The sequence below is a fragment of the Chanodichthys erythropterus genome, chromosome 5 (assembly GCF_024489055.1).
Source record: "Chanodichthys erythropterus isolate Z2021 chromosome 5, ASM2448905v1, whole genome shotgun sequence".
In the NCBI taxonomy this organism is placed as follows: Eukaryota; Metazoa; Chordata; class Actinopteri; order Cypriniformes; family Xenocyprididae; genus Chanodichthys; species Chanodichthys erythropterus.
The window spans coordinates 27,745,264-27,771,796 of NC_090225.1; the positions used below are offsets into that span (position 1 = coordinate 27,745,264).

Consider the following 26,533-nt stretch of genomic DNA (forward strand, 5'->3'; position numbering starts at 1 on the left):
ATCTCCTTTGACATTAGCCTCGCAGGAAGCGTAGCAGCCGCGTGAGAGGACGAGCCACTGCTTTCTCCCGAAGGCTTTATTATATTAATAACACTTCATTTCCTTACGAGTTTACCAGGTGGTGCAGGTATGTATAAATCGAGGCTCTGCAATGACATGTTTTTGGAAATCGTTGAACAGTTAACAGTTACGTTAGCTAATGCGGCGTCGGAATGTTAATCTGGGTCAGAGGGGGCGAGATCACCATATTTCATAACCAGTTTCTTCTCTGTTTTAATGATCTTAAATTTATCACCTCAACAAGTTTATACGTAATCTGAGAATCGTTTTCATGACATACTTTAAAAATGTATATTTTTATGTATATATAATTGTTCACTCTGTCCTCTGCGACGTGAGATATAAAGGGGGGGTTACAGACGCGCGACCTGTAGGGTATGTTTTCAGCGTCCACTTCTTCAGATGTTCAGTCATTGTTTTATTTTGCTCTTTTATATGATTTCATATGATTATAGTGAACACTTGCCCTAATGTTGCCTAGTTTTCTCTTTCAAGTCTTTGAGTTTCGTCATTGCAATAGTGTCTGGCTAGTGAAAGTTAGTGCAATAAATGAATCATCAGGATTACATGTAATTCTCTACATGTTTAAGTAGAACAAAGATTTGGTTTGGGCTAGGAAAAATTTCACCTGCATATGACTGTTGCTTAATTTTTTCGGATTGATTGTTTTTAGTTGGTGGCATACAGATTATTGATAGATAATTGATTTTTTTAGAACCGATACCGATAATTTGTGTTTATGTACCCGATAACCGATATGCAGAACCGATATTTATTTACTGTTATATTTCTGTTTTTGACACGATTACAACATCACTGAACTGAACAAACCATTTCATTTTTAACAATCACTCCATCCTTGCATAGAAAACAAAACAAATGTATTTATACACCAATAAATTTAGTTGATTTTAATCTTCATATTACAAAAATCATTTCATTTATAAAAATTATTAGCAGCAACACTAATGTTAACAATAAACAAAATAAATGTAGAATGTCTGATGTTTTAAATGGAGAAAATAAATTAAAGACAGGAGTCATGTCAACTTTGCAGAAATGTAATACTTCATTTTAAACTACAGTTTTAGTAGATTTATAAGCTGTTTAATAGGCTAAAGAGTGAGGAATAATTCACGGAATAATGTTAAATAACTGAATAATATTCTCTGGAATATTGGAATATAACAAACAAAACACAGTATTTTATTGCATTTCTCAACTGGTATGTTATATCAGAATTATTAATAATGTTTCTGTCATTCTAGATCAAAGAAATATCTGCTGACAAAGCGCTGTTTATCTATGCATTTACACAGAACTATACTCAAACTGTGATCGTTCGCGAGATAATAAATAATTAATTTCCATAAAGTTGCATTTACTTGGATGTTTATTAGCGACTTAATGGTTATAGTAAATGTTTATATAATTACGGTGTTTTAAACAAGTGAATCTTGTTAAGTTACATGCGGTGGTCGAGCATCAACCTGCTGAGTGAAGAGCAAAATGCAGACGACTTCACGAGACTAATGATGAGCACAGACAACAGAGAGAGAGTTAAATTCAGCGCTTTTATTTCCAACATGTGCTCATTCATGGCTGTATTATTTAATTCATGCAAAGTTATATCTTTATTGGGGCAGGACTTGACGTATTATCTTATGTGACTCTGTGAGCTTGTCTCTATTTCTTAAAGACTGCATAAACTAGCTCATTTCAGGCGTTAATGTAACACATCTAATTTGTGCATTAATGGCTGTTATGTTAAATAAAGTTTACTAATTAAAGCAAAGCAGGTAAGTATACTTTACCTGTGCATGCCGTTGTCTCGTCTCCCCTCTGATGCGCTGTAATGGTGGTCCTGCGCGCAATTCTCAAAACACCCTCAAGATGGCGGCCTTTATCGGTAAATCTGATATTTCAAAACCAATCGGTCTTTGTCAGACACGTGATTTTGTTGTGTGTGACGTCACCGCGGCGCCATATTTGTGGTATCCCTGCTGACTGTGATAATGAAAGAGATTACGCGAGTTGAGATAACAAGCAAATAACTCGCAAAAATGAAGAAGCACAAGAAAAATGTTAAAATGTCATATCGCGATAAACTCACCAAAGATGCCAGGGACCGTTATTTGGAGAAATCGTCATCCATTCATAACAGATCAGTACGAACTGACTGCAGTAAGTTGGACTGCTGCTAACCCCGCATTGCTACCTAAATCATCATACTTAAATATTGTAAACTATCTTGTTTATGGTATAAACGCATATACGTGAACAATTTAAAAACTATAAATATCTCGAAACCCACAACATTTCACTAATGGCTGGGTGCAGGATTTATTTATATTCTGAAGGAAGGACTGCGATAACACAGTAGTAAACGATAATGATGATGATCTCGTGTTAACTGTATATCATAAGTGCCTGATTAAGGATGGTTTAGTGTTGTCATCAGGAAGAATTTTGAACTAATACTACCCCTTTTTCATGCATTTTTTTTCTTTATTGCATTAAGTACATAAACCAGTATTTAACACGATAAACATTGTTCCAATAAACAAGGCATCATCAGAGATGTATGTAGAATTTAATCGTATTTTATTATAGTACATTCTGATATAGTATACCTTTTAGAGCCAAAATAATTTGTAAATTATTGTCCTCCATCTACCTCTGTGACATTATGGGTCTTTTTTTCTTTTTTCAAAAGGCCTTCATAATAATAAAAACAAAGATATGACGTGCAAGTTAAATATCTGGTTTACAGATTGTGTATATTATTAATTATCCTGTTAATACTATAAGTGCATATACCTGTGAACTCATAAAATAAATCTTCAAATCACCATGAAAAATGTAATTATACATGCTTTATTGTTCATGCAAGACTGGATAAAGCATAAGTACATTTTTACACTACAATTCTACAAAAGATTCAAACATGCGCTGTCAGATTGGATGGTTTCTCTGTGAAAATCTCAAAACGGTCAATATTCTCTGCTACTCTGTATTTAAACAAAGGAGACATATTTCTGTGCAAATCATCTCTGTCTGCCCATACAGCTGAAAGCTTCAGGTTTGCATATAGATATGAAAGTTTCATTGAATGTTCTGTATACTGTCTCAGGGGAAACATGAGAAGTGTTGTGCAGGCAGATCAAATCTGAGGTACATTAAGGTTCACAGAAGCATTTGAAATTTGTATTTGCTGCGTCTGGAATCAGAGGCACCAAAAAAAAAAAAATTTGTAATAACGCCATAAAGGTTCCCAGGTTTGGCAGACACGTATAGCACATTAACATCATCATCTCCAAAACAAACATCAGACATCCTGTACATATCAAGTCGGTTTACTTCTGCACATGCAGATCACCATCTCCTCCAGCCTCCTGCATCTTCTCAGTGTGAAGATGATCACTTTCTCCAGCCTGATGGACCATAGTGTCAGCTGACTGACTTGGGTAAAGTTGGTTTTATATTCGCACATTCGGACATCCGTATTCAATAGCCTTGTTAATCACACTACATTGGACATTCACAGCCATCAAACAATACTTGCCTATTTTGATCGACTGTGAAAAATGTTGTAAGTTGACAATCGTCGCTGCTTAAAATTCTTAAACGTTAATTTATTGCATATTTATTGGAAACTATTACTTAGTGTCTGTGTGTGCATCTCAATCATCTCTGAGCTCTCCTGATCAGTGCCCTAACTACTGAACTAGGGAGCTGATTGAGACACAGCCTGTGTTTAATGCTGATGTGGCCTTAATGTAGGGAGGGATGGTGTCCAGTTGGGTCAGTCTCCATAATCTTTAAGCAGGCTGATCTGCAATGAAATCAAAAGGTTTTTAGCTACATAACATAAGACCACCGCTGTAAAAAGTAGTCAGAAAATTAGAATCAGCATATGGATACAGAGCAAAAATGTCGTACCTTAAGTATATAAAATAAAAATGCCTTAGCAAAATTAAGAATAAAAAAAAAAATTTAGGCCTAGACATATTCAAGTAAAGGGATTCAGTTTAAATTGACTATTGTTTCATAGCACAATCCAAAACAATGCGTTGCTATAACGTTTGCTACTTTAGAAAACAGAAATCTCTAACTCACCTTTGTGAAAATGTAGAAAATGTAGCATACGTGAATGGAGATATCTTGACGAAAGTGATGTTTTGCGTCTCACCGCGGCAACCCATGCGATCCGGCGCCTCTGTTACTGCCTCTACATACTCTCCGTACAGCCTTTTTTCAAGTAGGAAACCGACTAAATCTAATCTCGTAGTAAAGTTTTTGACATTTTCTATCGTGGGACATATTATTGTAGCTTTTCACACAACAAAAGTGTGCCATTTTTACAATGAAAAGAAGCCAAAGAAGAAACAACTCTGCACTGATACAGAGATTGTTTGGATACCTCACAAATGGCGGCGACACCCATAATGCACTTCGGTTTTCACGAGTGTGACGTCACCTGACAAAGACCGATATCCGATTATGGTAAAATGCTTATATCGGGGAAAATATCAATAAATCGGTTGATCTCTAATACAGATATTTGCATATTTTTGCATATGTTAATTTGGACTGACACTCATGCTGTATTTGTGTACCAGGAGTACTAGGTGTTAATGTCATTTTATCGATTACAACATCTCTAGTTAAATAACAGATGCCCATTGTTGTCAGTGATATTATCACGCACTAAACTGTGATACTAGTGAAGTTTGTTTCAATTAGGGTCAAATTTTAAGGTCTGAGTTCTGCATTTTTGCAGCAGTCTTAATTTTAAAAGTCAGCATTTAATCCTCAGTTCCACCTTCCTCTTTTCCCTTCCTCTTAAAACACGAGTTGCACTGCGTTTTTCCAGATATGTGATCTTTGTGTGTTTTGGGGTCGTTTTTTGGATGTCATTGAGTTAATCCGTCGGTCGCGCGCGGCCCTGTGAGTGGGCCCCGTGTACGTGCAGAATCCGCGGGCGCGTGTGGAGGCCGACAGAGGCGGCGCTGCCTACGTGTGCGATGACGTCTCTGTGGGCCGAGGAAAGGGGCGCTTAGATAAACCCCGAGAACAATTAGACTTCCATCCATTGACAATACGCAAACTAAGCTACACATTTGGATCAAATTGACGGCTGCTTGATTGACAAGAAGAGGTAGGAACCGAATCATTGCTTTGACATCACGTTTGAAATGCATCTAGATTGGAAACGAACGGACTTCTCGTGAACGCGCTCGTCTGTTTGTTATGAGTATGATACTTATTACTTGCAGTAAACAAAAACATTTTTGTTTTTTGGCATTATGGTATTGTCTGAAATACCATGGTACGTGAATATGGTAATTACAGTACCATGATATCACCATCAAATGCTAATGTAAAGGCACGTTGTATTTAATTGAAACGCAGGGAATTATGTCTGTAATTAAAGATATTTGCAAAAGGGCATTACTTAGATTAAGTTATTTTAATTGAGATGTCCAAATATGGTCTTGTTTCCCTTTCCTCTGGTTTAAATGCCATGCAGAATGGAAAGCTCTAGACTGGCTGTTGTTCTGTCCTCTGCATGCTGTGTGCAGATGTTTTTATGCTCCCCAAAGATGTTTGTTTTCTGTTTTTATCACATCTAATGTTTATACTGTTGCACCATCAGTCATTGTTTTTTTAGATTAAAATAATAGCCTTCTGATCTAAGAAATGCTCTTCCTGTTATTAAGGGCGTATGAACAGTGTTTTCCCCGCTGGGACACGTTTAATCTGTTTCTGTTGCACAAACACTCCAGGAATCAAAGCATCATGCCCTTCAGACACTGTCAGCGGTGTATTATTTGACCGGTCACGTGTGGCTGTAACTTTGGCAGGCACATCACATTCCTGACACACAGACATTTGCAGGATGTCAGAGAGGCTTTGAGTTCACAGGAAAAAGGCCACAGCTGAACTTGACTGATGGGTTTTTTAATATACTATCAGTGAAACGCGTACACCATCCTGCTCTAAGTGTTTTCCTCATTAAATACAGTAAATGTAATGCTTCATGAGGTGCATTGTGGGATGTTTTGTATTGAATGCTAGGAGCATAACATTTTTGTCAATCTCATCTATTAAAAAAAAAAAAACATTTAATGAAAATTAGGGTTGTTTTTTTTTAAGAAATTCATAAATAGGCTAAATGTTTATTTAGCTGCATAAGCCTTTGGCTCAAAAGGTTTTTAATGTAAAGTGTAGGCCATTTTGTAATAAAACAATAAAACATTTTAATTATAGCAGCTGAAACATGCACAAAATAATGGACATTAAATAAAAGGAGCTTTATCAGGCTGATAGCTTGATAAACCTCCTTTCATTAAAGGATTAGTTCACTTTAAAATGAAAATTAGCCCAAGCTTTACTCGCCCTCAAGCCATCCTAGGTATATATGACTTTCTTTTTTCTGATGAACACAGTCAGAGTTATATCAATAAATATCCTGAGCATTCAAGCTTTATAATGGCAGTGAATGGGTCCAACGAGTTTGAAGCAGAAGAAAGTGCATCCAACCACAAGGTGAACTAATCCTTTAATGTGCATTATTGAAGATTATCATTAAAATGATTATCAGTGTTTCTAAGTAAATCAATATAGAACTATAATTCTTTCTCAAGGTTTTTGTTTTTGTTGTTAACCCAAGTTCACAAATATGGGCACCATATACAATTTTAAAATGTAAACAACAAATTTAAGACTTAAAAACTGAAATGCTGTTATGCCATATTTGAGCTTCTTATGGTCAGATAAAAAGGCATAGTTCACCCAAAATTGTTGTTCCAAAACTGTTTGACTAGACTTTCTTCTGTGAAATAGAATATATTTTTAAAAATGGCACTTTAAAAGAAACAAAAAACAACAACAAAAAAACAGTAACCAGTGTTTGGTTAACATTTTACTAGGGCTGCCCCCGACTGGTCGACTATTAGTCATTCATTTAAGCCATTAGTCCATTAGTCAGGGGAGAAATACTAAAATATAATAATGAGCATTTAAAGAGGACCTATTATTCCCCTTTTTACAAGATGTAAAAAAGTCTCTAATGTCCCCAGAGTGTGTAATATATGAAGTTTTATCTCAAAATACCCCACAGATCTTGTTTTTTTTTTTTGTAGCATGTTAAAATTGCCACTAAAATTGGGTGGGAGCAAATATGCACCATTTTTGTGTCTCTTTAAATGCAAATGAGCTGTTGCTCCTGGCCCCCTTTCCAGAAGTGGGTGGAGCTTCCAGAGCTCATGCTTCGGCATACTGGCAACAACAAAACAGGACAATCTCACGCACTGAAAATGTCAGAAACCGTCGTCTTCTCATATTATTAGAAAGAAACACGAGTTTGTCTGCGTTGTCAGGGAGAAGTGAGCTGTGTCTTCTTTACAATGAAGCCGTAACACTGGCCTTGAGAGGATTGTTTGACATGCCCTGCAGTAAGTACGGTACTTATTTAGTTTTCATGCTCCTCATGGACACACTTGGATATGCGACTAACATTCGCACATTTATCTAGCTTTACGTTAGAGCGAGCGGACATGTAAAGAGGCTATTGACAAACGTTAGGCTTCTACTTGCATGTTTATTAAAAGATAACTCTTATTTGAGGTCGCACGTCACCGTTTTGTGGTCATTCTTCACCCTCTTGAAGTGTTCCTACAATTTGGATTTTCTGCCCGGCATATTACCGCATGGACCGACCGTGTTAGTGATCTGTCACTGCATGACCACAGGCAACTCCTATGGATTTTTTTTTCTGTGATTAAGCACGTAATTAAAATTGAGTTGAGCAAGCCTCTTTTCATCCACTAAAGCACTAAAGCAAAGTTCAACCAAATATAGTTTTAGATATTTTAGCACAAATAGATTTTTAAAATCTGATATAGTTTTACCATAAATGTTTTCTCCGCATGAAAAAAGCCACAAAAACCAGCGTTAAAAACCAGCCATCCGAACAGACTTAAATGAAATGATTTCAGTTTGTGGGTAAACTATCCTTTTAACCAGTCAGGTGGGAATAGACAAAAATGGCATTAATTTGAGCTGTCGTGTTTGCTTTGTCCGCAGCATGTCAGCCGTGGGGCAGAGAGAGACGGCTGCCCTCAGGCAGTGCATTCAGGCCCGGGCCCAGCTGGAGGAGGCCATCGCTGGGGTCATCAAAGCTGAAGTTCAGCTCAAGAGCAACTCCAGAGAGGTGAGATACGACCCTGTGTTTGTTTGATGTCACAAAGAGTAAGAAATGAAGTATAGACCTATTTTTATTCTTTAATTTATATACTTAAATCATGCTTGTGTTATTAGCGGCTCAGTGTTCCAGTTATAAACATCATTTATCTTTTCTTACTGACTTTTCTAGTGGGTGTGAACACTGACTTTTCCAAACATTGTGGCTTAATAATGTGCTTTAAGCTCATTAGTGCACAATGAGATAATATTTTCTTGTTTGTGTTGTAAACATAAGAAAACATCCATGCATATGACATAATAATTTGTCACCTCAGACACAGTAGATAATTACTACTTGGATGCAGGGTGTCTATAAGGAGAAGGGCTTACTAGACCACAGCTAAACAAGTTCAGAAGTATTAACAGTTGAGAAATTGTCTCAAATAGTTCATAGGCAAGTAAGCTCTGTTGAGAAACCTCATTGGGCTTCCCCATAATCTCTCCAAACAGCTGCATGGTTCAGAGTATAATACTGTTTCTCTGTTTTGAGTGAACAAGGACCTTGTTTCTATTATTGTAGACCTCAGATCATTGCAGGCTGTCCTTCAGCGTTTAGGAGGTGGGGTCGTTTTATCCACCTCTGCAGGAGTTTTAAAAGCTGAGTGCTTTCAGATCAAAGACACGTCAAGACTCGCTTGCATTCACACGTGTGTGTGCCTCTGTCTGCTTACTCACAGGTGAAGTCTCAGCTGCACAGCTGCATCAGTAGACATCTGGAGATCCTTCGCTCTCGTGAGGTGTGGCTGCTGGAGCAGATTGATCTGGTGGAGCAGCTCAAAGGAGAGACTTTACATCAGCAGCTACAGCAGCTTCATCTGGTGAGTTTTACTGAGCATATTTTTTTTTATTTTAGTATTGACTTGTTCTTAAGTAAAGGTAGTTTTGAGATCCTCTATTACGAAGCAACATTTCTGAGAAACGAAATCTAAATATTGACTCTGAATACTGAAACTCGCATTTAAAGGAGAAGTGAAGCTGTTCTTCTCTAGTTGAGTTACTTTATAGTTGACATGACATTTGTTCTCTCATTGTTTCTCACAGCTCAAAGGCCAGTTTGACATCCTCATTCATCAGCTGGAGTATTCCAGTAGTAACAATCTCGCCACCCAGCTCACCAACTGCCTGGAGAAGTAAGACGCCGATTGTTGTGTATCTGCTTTAGTGTGCTAAAAGGCTGTTTACATGTCAAGCTGGTCAACCGAGACACTGTATAGGTTTAAATCTCCTATAATCAATGCGAATCTCTGTGGAATGCCTGTGTTGATGATAAATGTGTCTTGGATAAAAAGCAGTTATCTTTTGTCATTTCAGGTTATCTTCGCTCAGTCTGACTCCTGAAGAAACCCCAGAGATGAGTTTCCAAGCAGATGCACGCACATTGCGCCAGGCTATCACTTCCTTTGGGACCATTTCCACCCAGGTTTGTGGAATTGCTGATATGCATACTTGGACACCAAGGCATGTGGTCAATATAGATCGATGGCTATAAATGGCAACATATTTTATTTTAAAACAGTGACACAGCATTATGTGGCAAAAGTAATATAGAGCCCATTATAATCCCTGGATGTGACATGACGCCGACAGTAAACTGATGCCCTGTTCTGTTTCTGACGTACCCCATGCACTTGCGTTACTTCTGACAACAGTACGAATGGATTTTGACCTTTTTCTTTGATGCGTTCAGCGTAGAAAGCTTAAAGCTGTAGACACTGTGTGAGACTCAAGCGAACATTTTCTGATAGAACATATGGTCCAGGTATTAACGTAGGATTGAAATGTTCATCGACTGTTGACAGGATCACAGTGTAGCGGAGGAAAATAGTTTGTCAAAATACTATGTACTCATACCATTGCTATAAATAGACCTGTGCACCCTTCCACAAAGCACCTGCATTCATAACTCTTCTCTGCTGCAGCAAATCGAGACCTCAGACTCTTTTGCGAGACCTTGGCTTCTCCAGGACTGCCCAGTTTCTTGCAAGAAACAGGTTTGATTTTGATTTTATACTTTGTTAATTTAATGTCCTGCACAGTTTTGTGCAACCAATGTTAAATACCCATCTTGTTTACTTAGAAAATAGATCCTGAACGGGCCGCACCTCTGGCTGAGTGGCTTCTAGGAAACCGTCCAGTAAGCAGCGCTCCTGCAAGACACCACCTCAGCACAAACCTCCAGGACTGGCTGCTTGTTTCCAAGGAATCTCAGGTGAACTGTTATATTTATTTTTGTGTCCTGTGTGAACATGATGGAAAGGCAGTGATACTCTTGACCTACTTGTTAAAGGGTTAGTTCACCCAAAAATGAAATTTCTGTCATTAATTACTCAACCTCATGTCATTCCACACCCGTAAGACCTTCATTCATCTTCAGAACACAAATTAAGATATTTTTTTATGAAATCTGAGAGGTTTTTTTTTATCTCCCATGGAAAATGTTTACGTCTGAACGCCGGTTCGGTATTGGCCGACGCTGTTCACGTGAGCAGCATGATGCATGCGTGTGATGCTGACTCAGGAGCCGGCTAATACAGAGCTGGCGTTCGGACGTAGAACACGGAAACGCTGAACGTAAACGGAGTAGGAGAATAACAGACAAAAAGTATTCTCGTCATTTCATAACATTAAGATTGAACCACTGTAGTCACGTGGACTACTTTAATGATGTCTTTACTACTTCTTTGGACCTTGAATAATTATGTTGCTTTCAATGGAGGATAAAAAAAACCTTGGATTCCATCAAAAATATCATAATTTGTGATGAACGAAGGTCTTACAGGTTTGGAATGACATGAGGGTGAGTAATTAATGACAAATTTCATTTTTTGGTGAACTAACCCTTTAAGAACCGTTGAATTATTCACTTGACTGTAGCCAGAGTGCTACTTCTGTCTAATTGATGTTTAGGAAATTGCACACTGAGTTTTTTAAATTTTATTTCCATCATACAGGTAGAGCAACAACTACCTGCCTTTGACTTCCATAAAGCTTGGGGCCAGCTTCATGACCTGGAGTCATGGCTTATAAAGGAGAAATTACCTATTCGTGAGCGAACCAGCAGCGGCAGCTCAACCTTCTCGATTGAGATGATTGAGGAAAGCGACTTAAATCTGGATGAGGTGGAACTGGAAGACCAGCAGGAAAAATTGGACGATTCTTTTGAGGAGGAAGAACTCAGCAAGTGGCTTGCCAGGCCAAGCACAATCAAGCAAGATAAGACCAGCCAAGTATCAGATTCTGACCACTTCAATCTGATCATCAAACCCTTCTATGAGAGCTTCTCCTACAGCGATTGGCTCTCAAAGTCTGACTGCAGCTCTTGCTGCGCCACACGGACCACGGCTGTGGAAATCGAGAACCTCGGAAAGCTCAAGTGCCTAAAGACTCCCCCGTCATCCCCTGCCAGCACTCCAAGCACCAACTCGGATCCCATCGAGATGTGGCTCCACAAGACCATCCCTCTCGAGACCACCTGCAAAGCCAATGAGACCTGTGCCAGCTACGCTCAATGTGTCTGTGACGACAACTGTGGAAAAGAGGCCCTCAGTGCTTGGCTCCTCAAGAAAGAGGGTCGAGATAAGAATGGGGTTCCCGTCAATAAGAATGCCACAAACAAAGCCTCCAGCCACCAGCAGCAGAAGGTTCAGGCCATCTTAGAGGCCTGGCTGCACCCGAGCAACTGTGCCAAGTCCCCTGACTTTTCATCCCTCTCTGCCTGGGTGTCCCCGCACATCAAAACCTCAGACTCTGAGAGCTCCATCCAGAAGCCTTTGCAGTCGGAGAACTGGCTTCTGCCAGCGAAGAAGCACGTTAGCAGTACCACTGAGACGCCAAACAAGCCAGAGAGCGAGAACACAAAAGACCTCGAGGAGGACAAATGGCTTTTACGAAAGCGGGCCAATGCACAGGTGAGGCTGATATCTGTTGTCATAGTTTTCTCACCCTCTTGTCATTCCAAACCCTATTTTTAATGAAACCTTAGATTTCTGTCTATTCATTGAAAGTCTACGTGATTAAAACTTTGATGCTTCAAAAAGTTCATATAAAAATTGTAAAAGTAGTCTATATGAATCAAGTCTCCTGAACAGACACAATCACTTTATTTGATAAACAGATTTTACACACATATAACAATATAAAAATATTCACATACAAACCAGGGCTATCTCAATTTGCACGTCAACGCATGCAATAACCTTTTTCAGCTTAATATGTTAAAAATATTTAACACAATTAATGCAGCTTCTGTCATAATTTGGGTAGCGTTACATTATAAAATGCTCTTATTCGCACACATGCTTTTAAACCATTCAAGCGCCACAAAACAAACGAGAACGCGCTGTCTGTGAATGTCGTGTAGTGTGACACACACACACACACAAATCGTGTGCATAGAAAGATGCCCGCCAGTAGAGTGATTGGAAAATGCCACTTTTGTTGGGTATTCTCGTAAGAGCAGTCTTAAATGAGTTAAAAAATGTCTTAAATGAACTTAAAGAGTTGTGAGAAACTGAGATGCACGTCAGATCCGGGTCATGTTCGGCAGCGGCAGCTCTTAAAGTGACAGCAGCTTAATAAACTGCTCTGATGTGTCATTAATGTTCATCAAAGAACAAAGGTAGCAGAGAAAATCAGCTTTAATAAGATTAATCTATATTTAATTTATAACTTATGTCTATTTCCAGGAAGGTCATGGGTAAATATGACATTTAATAATTGTGAAAAGTTATTTTTTAAAGCCTAATAAATGATTTAATTCAGTTATACTGTAATGTTGAATGTCTAATTTGTTTCAAAAAAATTTAATTTCATAGAGACATCAGTAGAAGTATTAGTATCAGTGATACTGGCCTTCATTCATAAAAACATGTCATTAAATAAATATTTAAAATATTTATATGTCTTTAAGTTTAATACATTAATTTGGAGAGCAACTCTGAAGTTATTACATTATAAAAAAATTAAAAACGACAATGTTTTTAAATTGATTAATCACAGAAAAAATAGTGATTAATTAGTTACTTTTTTTAATCGATTTAACAGCACTAATATGAACATTACCTTGCATACAAAAAGAGCACATCAAATACGGTAAACAAGCTCAATCACATTTGTTTGAAGCGTGATTGGATTACTGCCTGTGAACTTTTTGAAGAGTCAAAGTTTTGGTGAAATAAACTTTCAATGGAGGTACAGAAATGATTCAGGTTTCATTAAAAGAGGAACAAAAGTTTTGCATGTTTGGAACGACATGAATTGATGACAGAATTTTCATTTTGGCGGGAACTATCCCCTTTAAAGAACCATCTTACGATTTCCATCCATAGTATTAGGTTTTGAGAATGTGTCACTTATACATGCATTCATTCCATTCCATGTTTTCCTGTGGTTTGTCCAGGAAAGGCTTGGCCTACCCATAGTATGTGACCTGTTTTCCTGTATGAAGCTCAGTGGGGACAGAGAAAAGTGGCTTCATCAAACAGCTACACAGGTGAGAAACAATGATATAAATGTGAGCATTTTTAAAAGTAGAGCTGTTTTTGCATTCAGAGGAAGTAAAACCATTTTCTCTTCTCTCTTCCAGATATGAAGGCAACATCCAATGGCTTTTTGAGATTTACTCTAGCGCTATATAACCGCTGATTATTGCACAATATTTTTCTTCCGTGCTCTTTAGGGATTCTCTCTCTCTGTAATCTTCTAGAGACTGAAAGAGTGATGTGGACTCGAGGCCCTGTCCAAGGCTTTTGGTACCCCATCACTTGAGGGAGTGTTTATGCTGGGGAATTACTGTGTTTTTGGCTTAATACAGTTTAATTCCAGTAATGTGGAGGAGACCAGTGTGTTTTATTATAATTCAGTAAAGTGATTTAAAAATCATGAGGAAATGGACCAGATTGGTGCATACAAAACAAAATATATTTTTATTTTTTTCCCTTATGGGGGCATGGGGGAGGGGAGGACTTGGGAAGAACTTGAATAAATCTCTATATTAATTTTATTCACGCACAATTACAGCTTCATGTTTCAAATCTTAACAAACCTGCACATTTGGTGGAAAACATGCTCTAAAAGCAGAGAGTGATCTCCTCCATTGCTTCTTGGAGTATATATTTATATAGAATTTTACTATTTCTTTTCAAGTATGGAATGAGCATCCCTTGCTGTTCATAGCTGTTCATTTATACTTTATTATTTGTAGTGATTATATTATACACTTCTGTGGCATACAAATCTCACATGCCACTTAAACATAGCATCTTCCGTTATCGTAACCTCAAAACATTCGGACAACTCGTGCCTGACATGGAATGTGTAGCAGCGCTTGCTGTCAGTCCATCTCATTGTATGTAGGGAAAACAATTCATAAAAGTTTGCCGTTTCTGCTGCGTCATGAGCTACAGCAGCCAGCGTTTGATGTGTGGTCTTTAAGCTCAACCTGTGCTAAATGTTTACCATAGAATCGCTATAGCTCTTTTTAAATTGAATCTATCGTATAGTAACCACTGATACGGCTTTATGTCTATGCTGTGAAACTCCCTGTCAACATATAAAACAAGAATTATGCTTTGCACATACAGAGCAAAGACTACAGGTGAATTTAAAGCTGGAGCAAAAATTAAACCGCTTCTTATTGATCATAATTTCAGCTCAAGTACCAATCTTTCACTTAGTAATGGACCAAAGACTTGGTACAGAAAAATTCACAATGCAAAAATCATTGTCATCATGTGCCAGTGTTTGGTTTACAGTGTTTCACATGTTCACTTACGTGTAGATTAATCTAAAATATTGCTTACATGACCTCTAATGCTTTGATCACTGTCACCTGAATCAATAAAAAGACATAAATGTGCTTAGTTGTAAAGTGACTCATTTCTATTTCCTGATGCCAGTTTATGCTCACAGAAATGCTCACATTATTAACATAACACATTACATGAACCTCATTTCAACAGCATCTACATTTCAGTGAACACTCAAGCTGAACACACAAATGTAAGTGTTTTTATAGCGCAGATTTAATTTTTAGTGATATTTACTTCCAGTTGCACATATACATTCTGGGGTCTGTTAACAATGCTGATGGAATAAGGCAATGTGCCCAAATATCATTTCATGTAATAACATACATTCATAATTACAGCAAAAATTTAGTAAACACTCATTATCCAGTTCTAATGCAATGTTTCATTTTGTTCTTAACATCAAGTCATCTGTTTTGAAAAATCAATTACAGATGGTACAATGTTAGACTGCTGAATGTACACACACATTTATGGACACTATCAAATGGACAGTTAAGCTTCATTAATCAATTAAACAGTGTCTAAATCATTCCTCAAATCATAAATGATGACATTTTAGAATGAATTTGAAGCCTCCAGTTGCAGTTTCTTGACCTCATCTTAGCAGCAAAGTTGATGGACATTGCTTCTTAGCAAATGCATTTAATTAAGCTTGGTATTTTGAAAAATTGACAATTTTTGGACTGCTTTGTTGAGTATCTTAACAGGCGCTTCAGTAGCGTGTAGGAGAGCTTCCCTTCAGGTGGTCCCAGTTGTTGTAGAGAGCATAGAGTCCAGAAAGCGTCAGCCCAACCAACCCACCCCGCGCTGCCCCCCGCAAACCTCCTGCAATAAAACACACATAAACAACTTTAGGAAATGAAACGACTGAGCAGACAAGAAACAGCAGTTCCTCTAAATCTGAATTTATCTGTAGATGAACTTGCCCAACTTCTCCTTCCTGGGTTGCACTCATTGCTTTCACTAAATTGTACAATGACAGTTGACATTTTTTCAAGCAGCTCCTTATGAAAGTCTTCTCATCTACAACTGGGATCCAAACATTACAGACCTATCAAGTGCAACCATTTGTAAAATGAATGTCTGTGTTCTGGTGCCATTCGCTTCCAGTTAGTTTCAGCTGTACAAAACAGCCTTGATACTGCAAACAGGTATTTCTGTATTTGTAGCACAAATAGTTTTACTGTTTACTGCACTTTGTAAATCTTTTCCCTTATAATGTTAAAAACCCTTTAAAACCTTTGATGTTCCCAGTCAAAAATGACCAGCCTTTTAAAATAGCTTGTAAATCACTCATGCTATATTATCACCATATATTGGATTCAATCTTTTTCTCAATTTGTTACAATTAAGACAGGTTTTGTATTTGTAAGAAAATAAAGGTAATTGCAACTTTTTCTCAAAATTCTATTTTTTTTTCTCGCAATTGCAAGTTATCACGCAGTTCTGACTTTTTTTCCGCAGAATTGAGATATAAACTTGATTGCGAGTTATAAAGTCAGAGTTGCATGATATAAATTGCGGTATAAACTCAATTCTGAAGAAAAAAAGTGAATTGTGAGATTTAAGCAAGTTTTTCTTGCAATTTTGACTTATAATTTTGACTGTATATAACTCACAATTCTGAGAAAAAAAATGAATTGTGAGATAAAAAGTCACAATTACTTTTTTTTTTTTTATTTCATGACGGAAACGAGCTTCCATAGGCCTCACTGATCTCAGCTCAGTGTGAAAAATTTCAGCTCAGTGTGAAAATATTCAACAAAACATGGGGGAAAAATGCAGTTTATCACACTAGTGTATGTTTAACCAGAAAGTTTGTTTTGAAATGCTTGTATTTTGCCAAGTCACCTTTATTTATATAGCGCTTTTACAATGCAGATTGTGTCAAAGCAGCTTTACAGTGATAACAGGTGTATAATTTTGGCTGCACAGCCGCTCTTAAAGAATAATGTCAATGCAGGCAGATCAAAACACTGCTGAATATTAAATGTCAAGTGTCCCCAACTAAGCAAGCTAAAGGCAACAGTGGCAAGGAACCCAAACTCCATCAGGTGACATCAAGTGGCAAACAGGTGTTAAAAAGGAGAAAACAAACAAACAAAAAAAAAAAACAGGCTTAGTCGGGGGGCCAGTTTATCCTTTGGCAAACAGTGCTTTGTTACGATTCAGGTAGCTATCGTAAATCCCATGGGATCGCAACATTTGGTATAAAATGGCACAAAGTCACACTTGTTTTCACTGTCAAAAATGACAGGCTTACAAAAAATAGCTTATAAATCTCTCGTTATGCTATATTATCACCAAATATTGGATTCGATAATTTTGTCAACTTGATTTCTGTCAGTTTTATGACAGAATTTGTATTTATTTTTTGAAACTGAGTGATGTGAGCCTCATTGATCCTGCAATACTCAAAATATGCACAGGTCCGAGGCCTTTATCTTTGCAATGTAAATATTATCGGTAACTATTTTAGTGCCGTAGTTACCCGTTACCACATGAACTTACTGTAGTAATAATAGTAAATTATGCATAATTACTTGCAACTAACCCTAAACCAAACCCTAACCCTAACTGTAACTCTATAGTAAGTACATGTAGTTAATTAATAGTACTCAGCACTTATTTGAGTAATTACAGTGTAACTATGGCACTAAAATAAAGTGCAACGAAATTATCAAAAAAAATAATAATAATAATTGGGAAGTAGTTATACCTTGTGTGAGCAAAGTCAGTAAATTTTAGTACAATGCGATAACATTAACATTTTCGGGAAAAATAAAATCCTCTCCACGTCAAAATGAACCACACACAACATAACGGCTACTTATTTCCCTACAGCTGCTAATGAATCAAAAGTCTCGCACTTTCAGACTGTATAAGAGTGTAATGACTCATTTATTCAATCCCAGGCATCATTATCATAGTAAAACTAAAATCAGAACAACATTTATGGTTCAAAACAAAACCTTGTTTCACACATTCTCTGGTGAGCAGCACACAGTACAGCCAGATCAAGTCATTGTGCTCCAGCGACAGTCTCACAGAGCAGCTTCATCTCACCCTGACCGAGAACATGGAGAAGAGCGATAGAGCTTTGACTCCACACCCACCACGAGTCGAGGATTGATAACGGCTGATTAAACCGGTGGATGTGAGCCAGCGAGAGCCCACCCATCACAAAATAACAAAAAGGGACTCCTTTAGATATGTTTCTACATGTCTACATTCTTGTTTTCGGTTAATATTAAACAAAAATGCTCCAGATATGCAGAACACATGTCAGTTAAAAACAGATTGTAAATGATTTTACAGCACCTTTATGATCAATGAACACTTCCTGTGCACTTGTAAATATGTCTGAATATATCCTGAGCGACACATGACTATGAAACGTGAGATAAGGAAAGTTATGAGCGAACTTGTGACGGTCGGAAAGGCTTTTGACACACAAACTGCATTCATGGCAAAACTCTTATCTGACACTAAACCCTGCCAAATGCTTTTCAGCTGCATCAACTCACTACCCAGGAACCTCCCTTCTTATAAACTCTGCAGCAAAGCATAATGGGAAATTATTTTGTGGCACTCTAGCTGAGCAGCTTTCCCCTATTGTCTTTACAACAACTCTTCTCTTCTAAATATTCCCAGTCACAGCTATAGGAAAATACCTGTAGGGTGATTCTGAAGGTACTTCCTTGTAGAAACAATGACATTTTGTGTTTATAACCACCGAACGGCCTTCAGTGGCCTAAATAAGACTTTTCTATTTGGACATATTGTAAACTGTAATTAATTCCTGTGATCAAAGCTGAATTTTCAGCATCAGTGTCACATGACCCTTCAGAAATCATTCTGATATACTGATTTGCTGCTAAAGAAACATTGTCATAATATTGAAAACAGTTGTGCCGCTTAATATTTTTGTGAAAACCATGAACTTTTTTTTTTCATGATTCTTTGATGAATAGAAAGTTCAAAAGAACAGCATTTATTTGGAACAGCAATCTTTTGAAACATTATTAATGTCTTTACTGTCACTTTTGATCAATTTAATGCGTCCTTGATTAATAAAAAAAAAATATTTTTTTAGAAGTAGTGTATTTGTATCTATATGAATATTTTGCAATGCATTTTACAATTATTGTGTTTATACTTTACATTTTAAGTTCTACGAATCATGTCTTGTTTAATATTAATTTATTATTACTTATAAATAAACATTTTTTATATACCCTGCCATCTTTATAAATATGTAATTTTCAGTGCTTTATGGGATTGTAGTTCAATCTCTCATCAAAGATGCTAAAGAACATGAACTTGCCTCTGAATTATATACATATTTTTTTTTTTGCTTCAAATCAGTTTCCAGTGTTTTTGACTCACATGGGAGCTGGTCAGGTTGGTTAATACTTCCAAAACCAATAAAGGCCACTGTTTAACAGTTACCACAAATTTCTAAACATTAAACTACAGTGTCGAGTAAAATCCTCAATGTTTTAGTGTCCAAATACTTTTGGGTGCGCTGCATTTGAAGATATATGAATCAAAACTTCCAACTGTAATGTGAGTTTACATTAACTAATCTGTTAAAGATTATATAATGTAGTGATGTCTGTTACTGTTATTAATGAGTTTTATAAAAAAAAAATGCATGTTTTCTGCAAAAGATAGCATACAATGGCTTTCACAACAATACGCTGTTGTCATCATAACAATTTCCTTTTTCACCTCAAATCTTCCACAGAAAAGGAAGTACACCACATTTCTGTTCCTTCTCCTTCAGTCTGCTGACTGCGTTTTGCTTCTTTAAGACAACAATATGGGGGTTTATTTTTTTTCACACTTGATCTGGTTAACTCTGGGTCATTTCACGTTCCACACTGCTCATACTTTACCCAGGTTCCGTAGTAAATAAAAGCCTATACCAAAATCAATACATTTATTTCATATTGAGTATACCATTAACATATTTACTGACTTATCACTTAAGACTTGCTGATATAAAATTATAATTAATTTTATTTAGAGTATTCTTAATATTATGCCTAAAAAGTGTTAATATCACTTTCAAATCACTTTCATATCACTTTTCACTTTTTTAATATCAAAATATCACTGTTGATAAGGACTGTATGATATTTTTATAATATCAGTCTTTAAATGTAATATATCTAAAGTGTACCTAAAATATATTAGCAACAGTTCCACTTTAACACAATCAAATATACTTCAGTATATGTTTAGTTGGACCTCAGCACTAATTCTGCTCAATTAAAGTGCATTAAGTACAAAATTATTTGTTTCAGTTTAGCAGACTTTAAGTATACCAGTTTAGTATACATAAATGTAAATGTATTTGTAGTTACTTAGCACAAAATAAATGTATTTCAAATACGTTTTTAATTTTTTTTCCCCACTAGGGTTTACAGTTAATCCTGTGTATTTATAAGCTGCCGTTTCACACTGTACATTGGGCCTGGGTTAATGTTCTGACTTGCATAATTTTGGTGTCAGTGTCATTGATGGCATGTTTACATAAGGGCTTTTCACACTTAAGCATAACCCCGGGTTATTGTCATTCTAAACACCGCTTTTAACCCCGGGTAAAGGAACGTTTCACACTTGTAATTTAAAAACCGTTTTTTACCCGGGGTTATGAAACCCTGCTCTGGAGAAGTTGCAGTGCCAAACTTGTACAGTGTGAAACGGTGTTAGAATGTTACAGCCAGACGCTTAGCAACAGACAACCAATCACATACTCATATTTGCCTGATCTGCAGAGTCACGGAAACACTGCGCACTGTATAAAGCATTTACCCAGGGTGACCCAGGGAAACTATTTCAAGTGTGAAAAGCCCTATAAAGGCTCTAGTATTGCGCATCCTCATAGGGGCTTTTCAACTAGTCAACACTGGGTTATCTTTATTCATGTTTCACACTGCTCATAATTTACCCGGAATTAACAATTAATCCTGGGTATTCATAAGCTGCGGTTTCACACTGCACATTCCTAAACCCTGGGTTAACGTTCTTATTTGCATATTTGCAGTGTCATTGTCATTGATTGGATAAACGCAGCACATGACCCATTTACATAACTCTAGCATTTCGCATCCTCGTATTGCCAACTGTACTATTGAGTTTATACTGAATGGACATTTCGGACTACAAAAGGTAAGAATAAAATGTTCTCTTCTTCACTGAAATTGTGGCTTTTTCTGTGAGCATTTGACATTTTTCCTCTCAAATGTTGAATTTACTGTTTATATACAATGCGCAGTGTTTCCATGACTGTCCACAGCAGGCAAATATGAGTATGCAATTGGTTGTCTGTTGCAACTTTCTAACACAGCATCGTTTCACACTGTACAAGTTTGGCACCACAATGAGAGATTAACACCGCAAAAGCGTCGCTAACCCCAGGTAAAAAACGGGGTTATGAATTACAAGTATGAAACCTAAATTACAAGTGTGAAACCTTTACCAGGTGTTAAAAGTGGTTTTTAGAACCGGGTTAAGCGCAGTGTGAAAAGCCCTATATTATATATTGTTGGTTTATCCTGAATGAACTTTTCAGACTATAAAGTTAAGAAAGAAATGGCCTCTTCTCCACTCTAATTGACATGATTTCCCTGCTTCTAGTTCACAAATTGGAAATGTGCCTTTACCTGGGGTTAAAATTGGAGTTTAAAATGACGATAACCAGGGGTTAAGCACAGTGTGAAAAGCCCTAATGTGATAAACATATTATTATACATGATCTACCTGGAGATTTGTAGAGGACACCAGTCATGGTCCCTGCAACAATCGTGTTGAGGTCGTCCTCTGCCCCTCTGGCTTTCTCTACGATCACCCCAAATACACTGTACAGCAGAGCTAAACACATATATTTATATATATATATATATATATATCATGCATGCAACACAGCATTATTGCAGTGTCATTCTAAGTGAAAATATATTAAAAAAAGATACCCTTCAAATGAGTCGACTACAAAGAGGGACAAGATTCATTTTGAGGGTGAAGGAGGCTGGAATTAGGCCACTCACCTACTGAACCCAAAGTGTTCGCCCATGTGGCACCTTGGCGGGTCACCATATTCAGGATTCTGAATTGGAGAGAAGGATGGAGATTAAGAGTTTAAAATATGGTCACAATTGAGCCAAATCATCAAATTGGATGATTGAATCATCAAAAATCAATCATCATGCCATATACAGAAATTCAAATGTTTTATGCCTTGGGGAATGGCTGCAGAGTCTCCATAATATCATACTAACAAAAAGGCTGTTTAAACATGCAAATTTTTGGTTCATGAATCAGCACTTGGTGTTTCAAGGTTGAATCGTTCAATAACAACTTCCTTGACCTGTGTCAGTGTTTAAGAGAATACATTATGGCAGGGTGATCACCCAAACACCCTATCAATCTGCTGACAGTGCTGGACTCTCGCACGTAACAGCAGTGGAGCGGCAGACTTTGGCCCACTGTACTTGTCTTGAACAACATGAAAAGAACTGCATGTGAACAGCCTTGACCACATGATGCTTTGGGCCGCACAGGTGTGTACACACAGATGTATTTGAGCTATTGATTTAAAACAGCTGTCAAGACATCGTTATTGATAACGTATAAAAAAAAAAAAAAAAAAAAAAAAAGCACTTTTGATCGACTATGTCAATGTCTAGCAGTGTATCAAATGATTTATCTAGGCCTGATAACAGCGACAAAAACACAAACATTGACAGAAGGGGAACCAACTGTTGTAAAATCAGGATTAAATGCGTGTCTCAATCAGCCATAGTAATTTTTTTTCAGTTAGGATTTGCAATAGAAGAAAAGCTGTTTTATAAATCAGAAAATTTCTGTAGGGTGTATTGTGATTGGTTTGGTTTTCTTTTCCATTTTGTGACGTGAAAAACCAGTGTGTCTACAAATTCCCCCAACTGCCCGCACCACAATGTTTAATTCAAAGGAAAAGTGCATGTGACTCTGGTTTTTGTGGAATGCGGTGCATCACCACAACCCAAAGGAAACTTGACACCACAGAGCTCAAAGCGGTTTATCCACCTATTCATGGCAATGCTGCCTCTGACATCACGGAATACCCTTTACCAGGAAATACACTTCTGCCAATTCTGATCCTATAGATTACATGGTGAACACTGTGGTAAACACTGCCCTCTGCTGGTTAACTTCATGAAAGTATGCAATGTGTTGATAGAGTCAGTAACACAAACTATCAAAGCAGTGTATGTCCTGTTTAACCTATAGTTAAGAGTCTGTTATTAATTGCAATGGAAGCCATTTTCCACCAGATAAGAAAAACAAATCTTTGGTAAATCATAATTATTATGATATCAAAAGTCAGAGTAATGAGAAACTAAAATTCAGAGATAAAAGTTGAAATTATGACACACCAAGTCACAATTGTGAGATAAAAAGTCAAATACGAGTCAAAATTGACAGAAATTTTACCTTGAATTATGACTTTGTACTAATAACTGACAATTAAAAATTATTAAATACTAAGCTATAATCATGAGACAAGTTCAAAACTGATAGTAAATCATAATTGTTAGATAAAGTTGAAAATATGACACAGAGTCATAGTTGTGAGATAAAGTCATAATTATGAGATGTGTCAAAACTGACAGAAATTTAACTTTGAATTATGATTTTGTATCTCATAATTTCAAACTTTTATCATAATTAATTAATTAAAAACTGACAGTCAAAATGATGAAATACTAAGCTATAATCATGAGACAAGGTCAAAATTGATAGTAAATAATAATTATGAGATAAAAAGTTGAAATTATGACACAATAAGTCATAATTGTGAGACAGAAGTCATAAATATGAGATCATGATCATGACAGAAATTTGACTGAAATCATGACAGAAATTTGACTGAATTATAACTTTGTATCTCATAATTTTGACCTTTCATCACATACTTATTAACTAATAAATGACTTGGTCAAAATTATGACAATAGGTCGAAAATGATAGTAAATAACAAAAGGTCAATAAAAAAAAGGTCGAAATTATAATTATGAGATTAAAAAGTCTAAATGACAAAAAGTCAGTTTGTATCTCATAATTTCAAACTTTTATCATAATTAATTATTAACTATTAACTGACAGTCAAACTTATAAAATTCTAAGCTATAATCATGAGACAAGTTAAAAATGTATAGTAAATCATAATTTGTGAGATAAAATGTCAATTATGAGATACGTCAAAATTATGACAGAAATTTGACTTTGAATTGTGACTTTGTATCTTATAATTTCAACCTTTTATCGCATAATTATTAACTAATAAATGAAAGTCAAAATTATGAAATAAGCTATAATCATGAGACAAATTCAATTTGATAGTAAATCATAATTATAAAATAAAAAGTTGAAATTATGACACACTAAGTCATAATTTGTGAGATAAAATGTCAATTATGAGATACGTCAGAATTGACAGAAATTTGACTTTGAATTTTGACTTTGTATCTCATAATTTTGACCTTTTATCACATACATATTAACTAATAAATGACAGTCAAAATTATGACAACAGGTCGAAAATGATAGTAAGTAACAAAAAGATGATAAAAAAAGGTTGAAACTGATAGTAAATCATAATTATGAGATTAAAAAGTCTAAAAAGTCAAAGAATTTGTATCATAATTTCAACATTTTATCGCAATTGAATTAACTAATAACTGACAGTCAAACTTATAAAATACTAAGCTCTAATCATAAGACAAGGTCAAAATTTATAGTAAATCATAAATATGAGATAAAAAGTCAATTATGAGATAAATAATAAATAAAACGAAAAATTTGTATCTCATAAAAAGACCTTTTATCTCATAATTAAATTAACTAATAACTGACAGTCAAAATGATGAAATACTAAGCTATAACCACAAGACAAAAGGTCATAATTGATAGTAAATCATAATGAGATAAAAATTCTCTCTCATCATTTTAAATTTTATCTCATAATTATGACTTTTTACATCATAATTATGATTTACCAAACATGCTTTTTTCCTTGTGTGCCATTTCGTAAGATGCAGACTGTTTAAGCATATATTTTTTTTATAGTAAACTTAACTGACTTTTTTATTACAGCATTTAAATGTGTCCAGCGCTGCTGCAGTACTCACTGTACGTTGCGAGGTTTGGACCAAGCCATGTTTCTGGTTTCAGACAAGCCCATTCGAAGACCATTCACAGCCCCAAATACAGCACCTGAATGCCAACACATTGTAAAGCTTGTGAATAAAATATTAGAATTGAAAAAAAAAAATAATAATATCAGACAACAACATAAAAAGGAAGCATCTTGACTAGTGAACTCAGAGGAGTATCTATACGATGAAGGAGATTGTAGGACGACGCAGGAGAACCTGTATGTGAGGAGGACGAGATAAAGATACCTGTGATACAGCATCCTCCTATAGTGAAGAAGGCCAGCTCAAAGCGTCCTCTTGTTTTATTTGCTCCAGTGGGTAAAATGAACTCATCTGTATCCTGTGAGCACACGACAGCCAACCTTTAAATCTCATATATTATAAACTAATAAAGGCAGCTTATGGCCATAAAACCACAGATCTCACCTGTAAGAGATACTTGGGGTCCACATTAAGGTATGGAGAGAGAGGACTCATGCCTGTCACTGTCCAGAGAAGCACACTTTAGAAAGCTACTGAATATGGATATTAGTGATATGATAGATATGCATAAGCCAGACTTACATGGCACTCCAGAGAGCTCTGTCTTTGAATACTGAGGGCCAGATCCAAACAGACCAAAGCCTCCTGGACTCCTGGAGCCTGTGCTGGAGGATCCTGATGGCTCCTTATCCATCTTTAGGTTAAGAGGTTCGTACACCTTTTACTCAGCTAAACATTTAAGGATATGTCTGCTTTGCGCAACTCCTGTTAGCCAACAAACAGCGGAAAACAAATGTAAAGCTGTTCCCTGATGAGCTTTAACTTAGCAGGCAGTAATAAGGTCAGAGAAGGACTCTAGACTTACATTCATTTGGACAAGTTACACTTGTCAATCGGTCATTTTTCTTCCAAAAACACAATGAAATGGTTCAATTATTCAGCGTTCACCGAACAAGTGCCATTTTTGCCATCACTAACTTACACGGCGAATGTTCAACCAGATGCACCACTTGTTTGCCGTAAAGTAAACTGTGAACGGTCATTTAACTACCCATAACAAACAGTTATCATCCCTCAAACCCAAACATTAAACATTTTTACTATGTTATAATCTGAGAAAGCACAGTAGGTGTGGTGATGGGGACAAACTGTTGATATGAAATGGATACTTGCGAAGCTTTATCGAAGCACACCTACGACAGTTTTTGCGACAGCAAACGA

At 36.5% G+C, this 26,533-nt stretch overlaps 2 protein-coding genes across 3 annotated transcripts; one reads left to right on the plus strand and one right to left on the minus strand.

Annotated features, from left to right (window-relative positions):
• ncoa4 (nuclear receptor coactivator 4) lies at positions 1 to 15,164 on the plus strand. Of its 2 annotated transcripts, none has more exons than XM_067386794.1 (10): positions 1 to 127; positions 8,152 to 8,278; positions 8,988 to 9,128; positions 9,352 to 9,440; positions 9,622 to 9,730; positions 10,230 to 10,301; positions 10,388 to 10,519; positions 11,262 to 12,218; positions 13,709 to 13,801; positions 13,895 to 15,164. In XM_067386794.1, the coding sequence occupies exons 2-10, from the start codon at positions 8,153 to 8,155 to the stop codon at positions 13,898 to 13,900; spliced, it is 1,725 nt and encodes a 574-aa protein (XP_067242895.1). In that variant the 5' UTR covers positions 1 to 127; position 8,152; the 3' UTR covers positions 13,901 to 15,164. The 2 variants fall into 2 exon arrangements, with proteins under 2 accessions (XP_067242895.1, XP_067242897.1); XM_067386796.1 differs by lacking the exon at positions 1 to 127 and adding an exon at positions 4,989 to 5,221.
• On the minus strand, positions 14,139 to 26,533 carry timm23b (translocase of inner mitochondrial membrane 23 homolog b (yeast)). Its single transcript, XM_067386797.1, has 8 exons — positions 26,178 to 26,533; positions 25,895 to 26,077; positions 25,757 to 25,815; positions 25,577 to 25,670; positions 25,304 to 25,388; positions 22,178 to 22,236; positions 21,891 to 22,001; positions 14,139 to 15,944 (listed from the first exon to the last, which is right to left on the minus strand). The coding sequence occupies exons 2-8, from the start codon at positions 26,004 to 26,006 to the stop codon at positions 15,832 to 15,834; spliced, it is 633 nt and encodes a 210-aa protein (XP_067242898.1). The 5' UTR covers positions 26,007 to 26,077; positions 26,178 to 26,533; the 3' UTR covers positions 14,139 to 15,831.